Source organism: Lissotriton helveticus, chromosome 1_1 (assembly GCF_964261635.1).
Source record: "Lissotriton helveticus chromosome 1_1, aLisHel1.1, whole genome shotgun sequence".
Lineage (NCBI taxonomy): Eukaryota > Metazoa > Chordata > Amphibia > Caudata > Salamandridae > Lissotriton > Lissotriton helveticus.
The window spans coordinates 803,088,860-803,106,140 of record NC_136057.1 but is presented as its reverse complement, the minus strand read 5'-3'; the positions used below and the strand labels follow the sequence as shown (position 1 = coordinate 803,106,140).

The 17,281-nt window shown below is 46.4% G+C and overlaps 1 protein-coding gene across 2 annotated transcripts in view; it reads left to right on the top strand.

Moving 5' to 3' along the window:
* The window catches only part of SAMTOR (S-adenosylmethionine sensor upstream of mTORC1), a 122,414-nt gene that overhangs the window by 86,220 nt on the left and 18,913 nt on the right, over window positions 1–17,281 (top strand). For both annotated transcript variants that reach the window (XM_078674404.1, XM_078674414.1), the window contains one exon: window positions 4,296–4,410. In XM_078674404.1, coding sequence (XP_078530530.1) covers window positions 4,296–4,410 — 115 coding nt within the window. The remainder of the gene's footprint in view (window positions 1–4,295; window positions 4,411–17,281) is intronic.

Below are 17,281 nucleotides of genomic sequence, written 5' to 3'. Positions count from 1 at the left end.
CTATGACTCCTGTTTTAGATAATCCAGAGTTTCTGCTGGGGTGTGCATCCGCTGTTTTTCATCGTTGTAGAGAGGAAGGTTGTAAGAGAGTGGGCTCCCTATTTGACCTAGATGGCTTGATCCCCTTCTCCCAATTGAGCAAGGAATATTTTAACTTACCGGAGTCAGACGTTTTTCACTACTTGCAGCTCTCACATTGGGTAACCCAGCCTGGCAACTTCGCCCTGATGTCCCGCCCTTTAACCACTTTAGAAAAATGGCTAGTTTGCAAGAAGGATGACCGTAAGCTCATATCTGAACTGTACGCAATGATCCATCTCGCACCTTGGAGTCCATTTTTCGGAGGTCTGCTCGTAGTAGGGTGACTTCCATATTGACCGAGTCTATCCGGGTCTCCAGCGACAAGCGAACTCCGGCAATCGCCTGCATCACATCGTCCAGTGTGAGGGCACGTGCTGCCGGGGGGGGGGGTGTCGCAGTCATAGGCGCAGTATCTGAGTTCGCCTCCTTGGGCTCTCCTTTAGAGCCCCACGAGAGTTTGTTGGTCTGTCTCTGGTGAGACGGTCGGCCGCCTTTACTGCATGCCATGGTGAGGCACCAAGAAACCCAACGTAGTCCGTTGGCGCACGTCTAGAAACAAGCGATGGAAGTAAATTATCAACCTCTTGAGCCTGGTGAGCCGTCGCACCCTTCGCCAGGTCGGGAACACCAGGTGTATACAACCTAGGTGGAGGCCGAGGAGAAGAGGCAGAGCGCCACCCATAGACCGTGGATGTTAGAGGCGGCACTCATCCAGCAGGAGATCCCAGGTCCCGCCACACAGCTCCCAGCGTACCCAGGGGCCCGGGCAGGAGTGCGATCCAATCAGAGGAAAGGGGGGACGCCCCTAGAGTCCGGCATCTCGTGGGTCCAAGGCGGCACCAGTGATTCTGTTGCTGCTATAGTGCCGTACCTGGAAGCTGGATAGCGGCCCGCCCTTGTGACACAGGATGGACTGTGAGACCGCAGTTGTTTGCGCCAATTTAGCAGCTTGGAGCCGGTGTCCCCGTGGCAGCTGGGGCCAGCCCCCCACAGATCAGCACCCCTCACCTCGCCATTGCGGATCAGGCGGCCAATGGCCGGACACGTGAGACCAAAGTGCCCAGTCGCAGGAACACCCCCAGCGAGGCAAAGGTATGTGGCAGAACGCCCCGGTTTGTCGCAAGCAGGGCGGTTCTACGGGGCCCCTCACCACGCCACTAAGGTCCCCTCTCTCCACAGAGAGGTCGATGGTTGTGCAGGGGCGGCAGGACAGCAGGCAGTATCCAGCAGGGGCCGCCGGTAAGGGCGCAGGAGATGTGGAGCCGCCCCCGGCGGTAGGCCTACGAAGCAGCGGAAGAAAGCCCAGGTGCGGGGGGAGACTGAGCTGGGGCGTCCTCTGACACCCAAAGAATGGGAACACTTTTACTCTAGAGCACATCACACGGCCTCTAATACTGCGGGTGCGGAATCAGCCTATAAGATAGCCGCTTATTGGTACTATACGCCGGCGCGCATCAAGTCTTGGGATAGCACTAAGTCAGACCTCTGTTGGGGGGGGATGTGGCCTTCCTGGCACCCTGGTACACCTGTATGGCATTGCCCGAAACTGGTGCGATATTGGACTGTGGTTCTTGATGACTTTGATGAAGCAGTCCAAATTACACTGCCTCGGACCCCTGAGCACACACTGCTGGGTCTTCCCCAACCCAAATTCTTCCCTTTGCGCTCGCTGAGGGGTAGAAGTATAGCGTTAGCATTGCTTGCGGTGCAACAGGTCCTTTTAGCACAGTGGGGCTCCTCGGATGCCCCTAATGCTTGCGACTGGATCTGGAGACTTTGGCATATCCTAGCAATGGAGCGCCTTTCACTTTGTATGGATGGGACGTGAAGCTATGTGGGCCATTCCTGCAGCTCCTATTCAAGGAGCTGAGGGAGGTCACTTGCCTAAAATACCTACAAATGCTACACCTTATTCCACTGAAACAAGTTGGGGCCATAACCATAGTTCGAACTACTTTGCGTGGTAGCTGACGGCCATGGGAGGTTTGGGCGGGAGAGTAGAGACTGATGCGGATGGGGTGGAAAGGGAAGGTTTTTTTTGGGGGTGGAGGGAGTGGGTGTTTCTGTTTTCTTGTTCCTTTTTTATTTCTATAAAAATGGTATCCTAGTGATCGTTTGCCATGAACACTATGGACTGAAGGTCTTCTATGCGGGGTCGCCCTCTGGGCGGTAGGCCTATACGCTGTGTACTGCAACTCTCTGCCAGCCAGTGGATGTAGGCAGATGAGCTGTGATTTTGATCTGATACCATATAATAAAAATTATTGATTCTAAAATATAAATAAAAGGCATTGTCATTTACAATGCCAATATCTTAAACTTGCGTTAATGCGAGACCTATTTCATTGCAAATGCTTGTGTTAAAAAGAAATAAGTCTGAAGAGTGGTGACTAATCTAGACCGCTACCTTGAAAAAACGAATCTCTGGATGGTCTACCACCAAGAAATACTGCTGCTCATACAGGAGGGGGAGCACATAGCATTGTTTGGTTTGCAGGATTCATACTTTCATATCCTAGTACAATCGAGGCACAGGAAGTACAGCCACTTTGAAGTAGCAGATTGCTACTACCAGTTCGTAGTTCTGTTTTCAAGATTAAAATCTTCCACTTGCATCTTTTCAAAGTGTATGCCTCTTGAGATGGCTTTGCTCCGATGATTGGCTTATAAGGGAGATCACTTTCCCAAGCAACATCCTCCACCAACGCTTGACTGCTGCTTTTCCAAAGACTCCCACTGGCTCCAAGTCCAACATAGCCCTCTTTTTCAAGCTAATCTAATAAAATTCTTGGGTGCCGTTTTGAATACCAAGGAAGACAGGGCTTTACCTTTGGACGAACACATACCTCTCGTCCAAAACACCTCCTGTTTCTTTCAGCACATACAGAAAACCTGGAGTCTTAAGCTGGGTACAGTGTTGTCATGATTTTCTGAAATACATTAGGGCCTCCAGAAGAAGAATTAGATGTACAATGGGTGCAATGTTGAGAGTCCTTCAAAGTAAATGGAACAGCATGCAAGAAGTTGTTTCTTTGGTGGTGTAACAACAGAATCAACATCGCTAAAGATCTGCCCTTCACTCTACAGCCATTTAATTTCACAGTGATCAACGGACTGTTACCTGGATGGCTGAGGTGCAGTTTCAGGAACTCGTCATATGTGGGAAATGAACCAAAGCAACTACAAATGTACATACATGTGGTGAAGCACAGTGGCGTATGCAAGGGCCCTGCCTCATTGCTCCCCATGAAAAATACCAGTGCCAGAAATGTGTTTCAATTAAAGATTCAAATATATATGCCAGGATAGGAAACAGGTGTTCATAACACACTCGGGAACCCCCCCAGGATCAAAGTATATACTCTGTTAAACTTGCTGGTCCGCCTAAACTGATATCCATTTATGCGATATACACTCAGTACTATCCCTGTCACATCACAAGACACCCATCAGATCTTAGACTGAGCAACAAGACATGGAATACTGTAAGTAGAAGCACACAGTGAAAATGTTGCAACAATTGAAGGCTATGCAGGCTTCCAGAACTTAGTGTGCTATCATGTTGGCTGCACGTGTCTGGGGAGGAGGGTATACGCTCCAGACAGCAGCATTTCTTTTCAGTTTTTAATTGATCTAAAATAGGCCTCTTCAATTGTGAGCAACAGTTCCATTAAGAACATAACATTACACATGTTTTCCTTATTATTGTACCCTTTTGGCAATAGATCTTTTTTTTTCTGCCAAATGTTCCTGCATTTGGAAAGTTCAGTTTTCCATTGAAATGTTATTTAATCTTTCTGTATTCCAGTTTGTTCATGTACCTAGTACATAATATGCAGGGAAGGAGATTCTTGCTCTTTAAGTCTACATTCTGTGCAGAAATATATCTGTACAAATATCATCATTTTTAATGTCATCTTACTGTTTTTCAAAACAAAAAAAACCTTGCCAGTAGTATATCCTTATTAGGTTAACTAAATTCAAGATTGTTAAACATGACCACATGGTTTGAAAATTATGCATTTCCATAGTAAATATTTGATAATTTCAAGATTACATGTTTCCTTTTGCTTATTTTTGTATAATGAAAATACTTTTAATCTGTTTTTCCCTTGGATGTTGTTATTTGTAACATCACCATGGTTAAATTGAGTATGACCTAATCAAATACACCATAACTGCACAATTAAAAGTATATGTATGTTTATTTTTAGCTTGACACACCTTCCAGGCAAAATCCGATTAATAGATGTTGGAAGCTGCTTTAATCCATTTTTGAAGTTTGATGAATTCTTAACAGTTGGAATTGACATTGTACCTGCTGTTGAGGTAAGGAAGCATTTTGTTGTTGTTTCCTATTGTACCTTTCTATATAGGATAAAGAACCATAATTGACCCCAACCCCTGAAGCAGCAGTCCAATCATTTACAGTCACTTGATAAACCTACTTAAAGAAGGGATTAGGTACAAAACGATGTATGTCATCTGAGTGGTTGTCTGAGTGGCTGTTCAATTAAGTGACTGGCTGTCTCAGTAGCTGTTTTACTGAGGGAGTGGGTTTCTGTGTAGCCAAATGGGTAAAGTATACGTGTGAGTAGTTCTATGTGTGAGTGAATGGTTTTCTTAGTAGGTGCAGTGAGTGACTTAGTGCCTCTATGACTGAGGGAGTGGCTGTGTGAGTTAGAGGATGTGTCAGTATCTGTATGGGTGAGTTAGTGGGTATGTCTGACTATATGCATGAGTGAATATGTCAGTGATTTTATGGGTGAGTGTGTACTTGTATCAGTGACTGTATAGAAGAGCGAGTTTATGTGTTAGTTTATATGACTGAGTGGGTGTGTGAGTAAGTGGCGGAGTGACTGGTTGAGTTTGTTGTACGGGTGAGTGAGTGGGTGTACTAGTAGTTGTATGGGTAAATGACTCATTGTTTGGGTGGCTGTATTGCTGAGTAAGTGAGTGTAGGAGTGGGTGTGTGTAGCTCAGTCAGTGCCGGTATATGAGAATAAATGAAGATTGTATTAGCTGTGTAGGTGGCTGTGTAGCTGTTCGAATGGCTTTACATGTGTATAAGTCAGTGTATGAGTAATTGCATGGCAATGTGAGTGGTTGTGTGACTGGCGTTATGAGTACGCAAATAGGTGTGTGCATTTTTTTAATGATTGAGTTTCTGTGTATTTGTATTGGTGTGTGAATGGGTAAGTGAGTAGTTGTGTGAGTGGGTGTGTGAGGTTTGTATGGGCTTGTGAATGGGGTGTGAATCTTTAGGTGGATGATGTCATCAGTGATGTTGCTGACCATGTCATGAGTGATGTAATATGTGAGATCATAAGCAGTGCATTGCGGGGGCGTAAGCTGTAGTTGGGGCTGGTAACTATAATGGCTGAATTTCTATACCTTTGTGCAAGTGAATTCAGTATGTAATTATAAAGTCCTTGTAACCTTGTTTTTTTTAATTGAATTTGTAAGTTTTTTACATTTTATTTCCTAACTATAACAGCCCTGCAACCGTTATTTTTGTGTGAATAAAAGGTGTGTGTGTGTGTGTGTGTGTGTGTGTGTGTGTATATATATATATATATATATATATATATATATATATATGTATATATATATATATATGTGTGTGTATATGTATATTCACTGAAAAAACCATAGGTTATAGACCATATATAGTTAGGAATTAGCATTTAAAAAACCTTATTTTACTCACACAAAACCATTGAAATTCCATATATAGTTAGTTGCACTAACTATATATTGCGCACCCGCAATCCACTGCTGATGATGTCACATATTACATCATTCATGACATGGTCAGTGACATCACTGATGACATCACTGATGACATCTCAAATGACATCACTGATGACATCACTGATGACAACATCCAGTGACTATGTTTCTGTAAAGTTAAAATATGTCTTACATATTGAAGAATGAGTGGATGTATAAGTGTCTGGACGAAGGATTTAGTAGGTGCATGACTGAATGTATGAGTGAGTGATTAAATGTGTCTCACTGAGTGCATGGGTTAGTGACTAAAGTGTCTTAATTTGTGCATCATTATGTCTGTTGTTCTGTAAACTGCTGCATGTGTTGATCAGTAGCTATATGAGTAACTATATGGGTTATTGATTGATTGCCCAAGTATTTGCATGGGAGACTGAGTGTGTGTGTGGCTGGCTGGGAGGTGTGTGACTCTGTACAGATCAATGTGTACTTGTATCAATGATTGTATAAGAGAGTAAGTATGTGTTAGTATATGGTTGAAAACGTAAGGTGCTCTATGTTTAACTGTATAGAGTAGAAAATGGAAGTGTGATTGATTCTTTACAGGACTGACTAGGTGTGTGAGTAACTCCATGGATGAGTGGCAGAGTGTGAGTGTCTGTATAGGTGTATGAGTGCATATGATAGTGTTGTAAACATGAGTGATTGTATGTATGAATGATTGTATGGGTGAATGAGTGAATGTGTGTGTAGACGTAGGAATCAGTGAGTACGTATGTAGTAACTAGTATTGGTGTGTCAATGGTTTCAAAAATTATACTCTGTTTTTAACACTGGGTGAAACAGAGGTTATATTAAAATGTGAGGAGATGCATTGTATTGTCACATGAATGATATCATCAGTGATGTGGTCATTGATGTCAAATGAGATGTCATCAGTGATGTCATCAGTGATGTCATTTGAGATGTCATCAGTGATGTCATCAGTGATGTCACTGACCATGTCATGAATGATGTAATATGTGACATCATCAGCAGTGGATTGCGGGTGCGCAATATATAGTTAGTGCAACTAACTATATATGGAATTTCAATGGTTTTGTGTGAGTAAAATAAGGTTTTTTAAATGCTAATTCCTAACTATATATGGTCTATAACCTATGGTTTTTTCAGTGAATTTTCAAGGTTTTGTAAATGCTAATTCCTAACTATATATGGTCTATAACCTATGGTTTTTTCAGTGAATTTCAATGGTTTTTTAATAGCAAATATCATAAGCTGTCGAATGTCAAGTACGTGGTAAGTGAAAACATTTTCGTGTTTATGCACACTGATCTGCTTTGAATGGTGCCCCCCCCCTCATTTCTATTAGGAGTACTCTCTCTTTGCAGATAGTGAAAGGTAGTTAACGCAGGCCTTTGCCCCCGTTGTAATCCGTCGTGCCTGCTTCTCTCTCCATTTGATTGATTGTTATCCAAGTATTTACTGTTTTAGAATTAGTTCTCTTTGGTTCATTCTCTATTTACAAACAAACACAGAGTCGCAATACTCTGTTTAGTCTTTGCAGATAACGAAAAATCGTGTAAAAAAAAAAGAAAAGGAATCGAGTAAAATCAGTAGGCCACTAATGGGATCTCTTTTTGACCTCGCTAAAATAGAAACATTAGGAACACCCCCTCATGACAAATACAAAACTAGTGAGATGAACTGAACTCCACACAATGATGGCTGCAAAACAGCTCGGCTCCGCCACCCACCCCGCCCAAAATAACGATAAAGAGCGGCTGCCATGATTGGTTGCGGAATGGCCACAACGGAGCTACGAAATGGTGGTGCTCTCATGCTAACCCCAGCTTCAGTCTGAAACATCCAGAAACACTGTAGACTACCAATTCGATCAGTTCCGGTAGCGCCCCAATGTAACCCGGTAGAGAAGACCTAGCCCTCCCCTCTTTGACTGATGGTTCTTGTTGCCTGTCCCTTCTGTTGTCATTTAACAGAACTATTTAGCCTGCTGAAAGGGGTTGTGTTTCGACCGCTGGTTGGTGGAGACATTTTGACTATATTCTGGACCTGCGTTGTCGCGTAATGCGTCATATGACGCGCCGCGTTAGCGCATCCGGAAGTCATCCGGGGCGCGCAGCGCGTAACGTAAGCATAACAAGTCATGTGACTTGTTAATAAAACTTTTCATTGGTTCATTTTACTTTTCTTATTCTAATGATGAAAGCCGTGCTCATATCACCTAAAAATTACGCTTTTAATTACTTCCGAACATTATTTTTTCTTAAATATATGTTATAATGTTCCAGGCTAATGTACTTTCCCGGAAATTTTACAACTGTCCTGCAAGTAAAATATATTCTTTTTTCGAGAAAAAGAGCGTTTCTTCGTCCCATGACGGAGCCGTTGAGCAAAAGAGGGTCGACCTGCTGTCTTAGTCGCCGATACGCCTGAATATGAGATTCTTATCGATCACTTTATGTTGCAGGAATAGAAAACACAACAGCCCTTGACCATTTATCTTTACTGCGTTCCTTCGTATTATACCTTTTACCCTTCATGTAATTGGTCTGCTTTATTTCACTTGCCTTTTAATGATTCTAAAACAGTGACTATTATTAAAAACTTTACCAATGTATATACTACTACCATTGTTTTCTTTTAAAAACCTTTATTGTGAAAATTTCATTATACAAATACGAGCCTATAACCACGTGGGCCTGCCACGGAGCAAACTGTAATCGTATATGATGAATAGACATTTACACTGTAGAGGAACGTAACGGGCGGGCCATTAGGTTGCAAGAACTAAGGTGTCTAACAGTTACGGAATCGGTGGACGTACATTTTATAATTAAAATACGACAGGGCCAGTTACAATAAAATTATCTAGATATACATTTGCGGGCAAGTACCATGGGTGACGTTAATTCGAATTTTCAACAGCACAGTAATCAATAACACATCAGAACTTAATATCAATAGGGATGTCGAAATATTCAATCAATTCTCGTCCCCGCCCGCCATGTGCTTCAAAACTGCATACGTATCTCGTGATTTCAAGGTTCTGCAACCAGTACACAACAAGGAGTTACGAGTCCCATTTATTCCGGCGCCATTTTGGGCGAGGACGGGCAGGTCCAGAATATACTCAAAATGTCTCTACCAACCATCGACTATGATGATGTTCATATGCTGTATTTATTAGAGTAACACTCATCTGTCCACATGAAATTAATTTACCACAATCTAAACATGTCATTTTAATCTTTCCAAAGTTCTTCTAAATATTTGGGACCGTTTCCCTTGCCTCTGAAGCTCTCAGTGCCACTTCTTTGATGAATGTACTAGCAGGTCAGGGGTTCTCCTCCAAATCTCTCTTTTATGCAGCACTATAATTAATTGGTGCCACCTCTCCATATGACGATGCATGGTATAGTTACCACAACTATATATTTTTTTGGTTCCTCTGGAGAGTTCATCGTGGCAGATGAAGCGTGTAACGTACCGGGCATTTACCTTTTTTTGCATGTACAGGAAAGGAAAAAAAATCGAGCGTCCGAGTTCTAAGGTGTACCAGGGCCATTTTAGTGGACCAGGCCCAAATACAAAGAACAGGCCGCCATTTTGAGAGTCCTCTTGCAGCCGCCTGTCGCTGTAGCATCAAGAGCAGCCGAAACTCAGCTGAATGGCAACTGAAACGGTAAATGGGCGCCCCACTACATTTCAGCATTGTAGGATGACCACACCAGTACAGCAACTTGCTAGACATCACCTCGGTGCCATCCGGATCTCGGCGCCCCACTGCAGATGAAGTGCCTCTCAACTATGAAACCACCACGGTGACATCCGGATCTTGGCGCGTTGTGCTGCCTTCGGCCTATTCGCACATCGGTCCGCTACTGACGCCATCTCATAGGCTAATGGGGTGACCCACGCCGAGTTTCAGCATTGTAGGATGACCACACCAACTTGCTAGACATCACCTCGGTGCCATCCGAATCTTGGCATCTCAACGCCTAGTGGTATCTTCCATACAGAAAATCTTGTTACGCTGCCTTTGGCCCCATTCGCACATCAGTCCGCAACTTAGACATCACCTCGGTGCCATCCGGATCTTGGCATCTCAGCGCCTTGTGGTGTCAGTCAGAAAATATTGTTGCGCTGCCTTTGGCCCCATTCGCACATCAGTCCGCTACTGACACCATCTCACAGGCCAATAGAGCGCCCCACGCCGACTTTTACCATTGTACGATGGCCACACCAGTGGCACAACTTGCTAGACATCACCTCGGTGCCATCCGAATCTTGGCATCTCAACGCCTAGTGGTATCTTCCATACAGAAAATCTTGTTACGCTACCTTTGGCCCCATTCGCACATCGGTCCGCAACTTAGACATCACCTCGGTGCCATCCGGATCTTGGCATCTCAGCGCCTTGTGGTGTCTTCTACTCCGAAAATATAGTAGAAAATATTGTTGCGCTGCCTTTGGCCCCATTCACACATCAGTCCGCTACTGACACCATCTCACAGGCCAACAGGGCGCCCCACGCCGACTTTTACCATTGTACGATGGCCACACCAGTGCCACAACTTGCTAGACACCACCTCGGTGCCATCCGGATCTTGGCATCTCAGCGCCTTGTGGTGTCTTCAAATCAGAAAATATTGTTGCGCTGCCTTTGGCCCCATTCGCACATCGGTCCGCTACTGACGCCATCTCACAGGCCAACGGGGCGCCCCACGCCGACTTTCAACATTGTAGGATGGCCACAGAAGTGCGACAACTTACTAGACACCACCTCGGTGCCATCCGGATCTTGGCGCGTTGTGCTGCCTTCGGCCTATTCGCACATCGGTCCGCTACTGACGCAAACTCACAGGCCAACGGGGCGCCCCACGCCGACTTTCAGCATTGTAGGATGGCCACACCAGTGCGGCAACTTGCTACACACCACCTCGGTGCCATCCGGATCTTGGCATCTCAGCGCCTAGTGGTGTCTTCTATTCCGAAAATATTGTTGCGCTGCCTTCGGCCCCATTCACACATCGGTCCGCTACTGACGCCATCTCACAGGCCAACGGGGCGCCCCACGCCGACTTTCAGCATTGTAGGATGGCCACACCAGTGCGGCAACTTACTAGACACCACCTCGGTGCCATCCGGATCTTGGCGCGTTGTGCTGCCTTCGGCCTATTCGCACATCGGTCCGCTACTGACGCCATCTCACAGGCTAATGGGGTGACCCACGCCGAGTTTCAGCATTGTAGGATGACCACACCAACTTGCTAGACATCACCTCGGTGCCATCCGAATCTTGGCATCTCAACGCCTAGTGGTATCTTCCATACAGAAAATCTTGTTACGCTGCCTTTGGCCCCATTCGCACATCAGTCCGCAACTTAGACATCACCTCGGTGCCATCCGGATCTTGGCATCTCAGCGCCTTGTGGTGTCAGTCAGAAAATATTGTTGCGCTGCCTTTGGCCCCATTCGCACATCAGTCCGCTACTGACACCATCTCACAGGCCAATAGGGCGCCCCACGCCGACTTTTACCATTGTACGATGGCCACACCAGTGGCACAACTTGCTAGACATCACCTCGGTGCCATCCGAATCTTGGCATCTCAACGCCTAGTGGTATCTTCCATACAGAAAATCTTGTTACGCTACCTTTGGCCCCATTCGCACATCGGTCCGCAACTTAGACATCACCTCGGTGCCATCCGGATCTTGGCATCTCAGCGCCTTGTGGTGTCTTCTACTCCGAAAATATAGTAGAAAATATTGTTGCGCTGCCTTTGGCCCCATTCACACATCAGTCCGCTACTGACACCATCTCACAGGCCAACAGGGCGCCCCACGCCGACTTTTACCATTGTACGATGGCCACACCAGTGCCACAACTTGCTAGACACCACCTCGGTGCCATCCGGATCTTGGCATCTCAGCGCCTTGTGGTGTCTTCAAATCAGAAAATATTGTTGCGCTGCCTTTGGCCCCATTCGCACATCGGTCCGCTACTGACGCCATCTCACAGGCCAACGGGGCGCCCCACGCCGACTTTCAACATTGTAGGATGGCCACAGAAGTGCGACAACTTACTAGACACCACCTCGGTGCCATCCGGATCTTGGCGCGTTGTGCTGCCTTCGGCCTATTCGCACATCGGTCCGCTACTGACGCAAACTCACAGGCCAACGGGGCGCCCCACGCCGACTTTCAGCATTGTAGGATGGCCACACCAGTGCGGCAACTTGCTACACACCACCTCGGTGCCATCCGGATCTTGGCATCTCAGCGCCTAGTGGTGTCTTCTATTCCGAAAATATTGTTGCGCTGCCTTCGGCCCCATTCACACATCGGTCCGCTACTGACGCCATCTCACAGGCCAACGGGGCGCCCCACGCCGACTTTCAGCATTGTAGGATGGCCACACCAGTGCGGCAACTTACTAGACACCACCTCGGTGCCATCCGGATCTTGGCGCGTTGTGCTGCCTTCGGCCTATTCGCACATCGGTCCGCTACTGACGCAAACTCACAGGCCAACGGGGCGCCCCACGCCGACTTTCAGCATTGTAGGATGGCCACACCAGTGCTGCAACTTGCTGGACACCACCTCGGTGCCATCCGGATCTTGGCGCGTTGTATTGCCTTCGGCCTATTCGCACATCGGTCCGCTACTGACGCCGCCTCACGTACCAACGTATTTTCTCCGCATTTTACACCCTATGCCGCATAACAGGTCATGTGACTTGTTTATAAAACTTTTCATTGGTTCATTTTACTTTTGGTTTCCTAATGATGGAAGGCTTGATCATGTGACCTAAAAACAACACTTTTCATTGGATGAAAACTTTTTTTTTTTCCCAAACGATGAAAGCCGCACCTTGTTTCTGGATGTTTCAGACTGAAGCTGGCATCAGCATGAGAGCACCACCATCTCGTAGCTCAGTCGTGGTCATTCCGCGAGCAATCATGGCAGCCGCTCCTCACCAGAAGCCTGCAGGAGTCGGAGCCCCCAAAACTTTTGATGAATTCTCAAGGCGGAGGGGACGCTTTCGAGAATGGGGTCCAAGACCTAGCAGACAAGCGTCCGATTTCCAAGGTGTCCCAGGGCCATTTCAGTGGACCAGGCCCAAAAAGGAAAGAGCCTGCCGCCATTTTGAGACTCCTGTGACAGCCGCCTATCGCTGCACCGCAAGAGTGGGCGCAACTCAGCTGAATTGCGGCATTTGACACAGTGGACCAAAAACGGACGGAATGGCAACTGAAACGGTAAAGGGGCGCCCCACTACAACAGATGACACTCCACCTGGAGAGGCCCGTTCACACCGCCTCCCCCGGGGCGCCCCACGCCGTTATTCGGAGCAGCATTGTAGGATACCAAAACCAGTGCGGCAACTTACTGGACATCACCTTGGTGCCATCGTTCTGCTGCCTTGGAACTATTCGCGCAACAGTTTGCTACTGATGACCCACCCCCCGCGACGCCCCATGCCGTTATTTGCTGGGTGGCAACTTACTAGACATCACTTTCGTGTCATCTAGATTTCGGCGCGTTCTGCTGCCTTGGAACTATTCGCACAACAGTTTGCTACTGATGACCCACCCCCCGCGACGCCCCACGCCGGAAATCTGGACGTTGTGCTGCGTTGGGACTATTCGCACAGCCGACCGCTACTTCGTTGTTTTTCCCTAAAAATGTTTATATGTTATTACTATTTTTGTTTTCTTGTATATATTTATAAATTATTAAAGTTTTATAATCTTACTACTTTGTCGGAGTGCTATATATATTTAATGTGACACATAATTGTAAAAACGTTGATGTACAAAGAGTCATCCCTGGAATCTTCCGCTTCAGGCTCGGTCCCCTCCCCAATCACAATACAGGATGCTTTTCAGATAATAGCAACGCTTCTGCTGTGCCGGATCTCATCGAGTGTGGGCCTTGATCTACTATAACTCCTTTCAAGAGGGGTGATTCTTTACAGCTGTGGCCATAAACTACATCTGCAGGGCTAGCTGATACCCTAGGACCAGCCTGGACAATCGGACACAGAGGAAAAGGAGTGTCAGAGGGTGCGGTAGTGAATAGGGCGAAAGGGAGGTGTCGGGCGGGCACAGGGTGTGATTCTCAGGGAAGAGCAGCGCAGATGGGGGGAGGTTTATTACCCATGCATAAGACAGAGAGCGGGGGTGACCACTGCCTGGGGGAGATGCTTGCGAGGGTGGGGAGCCATGCTAAGGATCGACAGCGTGCACAGAGTGGGTCTGGTCAAGGCATCTAAAATGGCTGCCGTGCACGACAAAAGTGTGGCATTTGAAAAAAGACAAGATGGCGCAGACAATGTTTTTCAACACTTCCTGATTTCCTTCGAATCGAACGTTAACAGACGTTGGGGCATATTACCAAAGTTAAGCGATATTTATCCCTAACGATGCTTAGCAACGATTTTTTTACCGTCAGAAATTATCGCAGATAAACCTTGCTATTATCAAGGTTTATCGGAAATACGATAAAAAACGACCGCAATGCATTAATATCGCTGAAAACTCAGAGATATTCATGCATTACCGAGCTAATGCTCTTAGCCATGTTATCCACCTCCCATTGGATAACATGGCTAAGAACTGCTCAGGGCAGGTGGTAGCTTTTGGAGATATTCGCGCTTATCTCGAATATTTCCAAAAGTTGATAATAGGAGATAGCGATGTTAGCGACTGTTTCCAGTCGCTAACATCTTGGCATGCCCACTTTCCATGTCATTAGTGATAAATATCACTCACATGCAAAGTGGGGCCCAAGATGGTCGCTATCTTCTACTAGCCGTCGCTAACTGGTGTTAGCAACAGCTAGGTAATACACATATAATTTTATCTCCGCGAAGCGGAGCGCTGTTACAGATATATATCTTGTTTTTGAACGTTAATTTCTCAAAATGCACTGAAGCACATATATTGAGACCTAGCAAAGGCACATCGGGCTACCAGTCCCTACAATTTTGCCAAGTTTCGTGCAAATCCATTCAGCTGTTCGATCCTACCGAGAGACAAGATGGCGGCCGCTACGGACTGTTTGGAATGTTTACAGACACCGGAGAGCCAATCAGCTTCGCTTCGCAAAGCTCCGTTACGCGAAGCGGTGCGGTGTTACAGATATATATCTTTTTTTGAACGTTAATTTCTCAAAATCCACTGGAGCACATATATTGAGACCTAGCAAAGGCACATCGGGCTACCAGTCCCTAATATTTTACCAAGTTTCGTGCAAATCCATTCAGCCGTTTTATTATTATTATTTTTTTTTTTTTGCCCCGCGGGGCCCTTTTAAAACCTCCACATCAAACCTAGGGGGTCAGCGAGGATCTACTATTCCCCCTTATGGTCATTTGCCCCTTCGCTTTCGCCTCCTCTTGTCTCTCGATCCTACCGAGAGACAAGATGGCGGCCGCTACGGACTGTTTGGAATGTTGACAGATGCCGGAGAACCAATCAGCTTCGCTTCACAAAGCTCCGTTGCGCGAAAAGTACGCGTCCCGGGCCGCTGCCCAGTCCGCTGTTACAGATATATATCTTTTTTTAAACGTTAATTTCTCAAAATCCACTGGAGCACATATATTGAGACCTACAAAAGGCACATCGGGCTACCAGTCCCTACAATTTTGCCAAGTTTCGTGCAAATCCATTCAGCCGTTCGCGCTAAAAGTGAGGCCAACCGCCCTATGGAAATTAACATGGGAAAAACGCGTTTTGGGACCCCCCTTTTTTCTCGGCCCCCCCTTGACGAACCCCCCCAAAATTTTCAGGGGCTGCTCAGAAACAAAATGTTCCATTTTCCTGAAAATTTCAGCCAATTCCGTCCACAAACGCCAAAGTTATTAGACATAGAATTTTCAAAAAACCCATAGAGAAAAAATCCTAACTATATATACCTACCGGCGACCGCCAGTAGGTAATATATATGTGTATATATGTGTGTGTGTATATATATATATATATATATATATATATATATATATATATATATATATATATACTCACACACTATTGAATGTGTATTTCCCCTATTGGATGTTTAGTTCAAGCAGCAAATGTGTATACTTGTATACTTTCTCAAGTACCCACCGCATATCCCAATGTTTAACTTGAGGCAGTCGTTTTTGGCCATGAGGACTTATTTTTTCTTCGCAATACTTTCACCCAGAACAAGAGAGAGCAAAAAAAAAAGCAGTAAAAGAAGGTGACGGAAAAAGTACAGTGAGTTTAAAAGCCAGAGAGTGTCTGGTGATGGATTAACGCTCCATGAGAGGGAATCAAGACCACACAGCCTTGGTATCGGGCACCACAACCGTCAGCACCTTCTGAGGAAAAATTATGTGGTCCTAATTATATTCATATTTTTCTCATTTTGCCACGTTCTGTATTTTTGATGTGCAGTTTTATGCACATTGCATTTGATACAGAACTGTGCTGGAGGGTGGCGTCCCTATGACTTGGGTAAAGTTTTTTTCTTGGTTGCATGTGCATGAAATCAGGTTTCCTAGATTTTCTGAAGGAAACGACAGGAGTAGAAACCTGCTGGATGGCAGAGTACAGGGCAGCACTGAGAAGGAAGGAAAGTCAAGGAGCAGGCACCCACAAAACGGGGCTAAGAGTCTGGAGATAGCGGTGAGAAGGATGGGACAGACAGGCAGCAGACATGCACAAACCGGGGCTGAGAGCCCAGAGAAAGCAGTTAGGAGGGACAGGCAGGCACTCGCACAACTGAGATAAGAGCCCAGAAAAAGCAGTAAGAAGGAGGGAGGGACAGACAGACAGGCAGGCAGCAGCCATGCATACAGCGGGGTTGTGAGTCCATGAAAAGCAATACGGAGGGACAGGCAGGTACGGACAAACAGGGCTGAGAGCCAGGTGAAAGCGGTGAGGAGGAGGTTCAAGCAGATACGCTCAAACCGGTGCAGAGAGCACCGTGAAAGCATTGAGAAGGAGGGACAGGCAGGCAATAGCGTAAATTAACAGGCTGAGAGCCCGGCGAAAGTGGCGAGAAGGAGGGGCTGGCGAAATCAGGCATGCACACAACTGGGCTGTGAGCCCGGGGAAAGCAGTGGGATGGAGGGATAGGCAGGCAGCAGACATGTACAAACCAGAGCGGATAGCCCGGAGAAAACAGCAAGAAGGAAGTACAGGCAGGCAGAAAGCACTTCTACAATCTGGCTGAGAGCCCATAGAAAGGAGGGGCAGGCAGGCCTGCACATAACTGGGCTGAGGGCCCGAGGAAAGCGGTTAGGAGGAGCGACAGGCAGGCAACAGGCACGTACCCAACAGGCTGAGAGCCTAGAGAAAGCGGTGAGAAGGAGGGACAGGCAGGCAGCATGCATGCACACAACAGGCTGAGAGGCCAGGGAAAGTGGTAAGAAGGAGGGGCAGACAGGCACGCACAAACCGTGGCTGAGA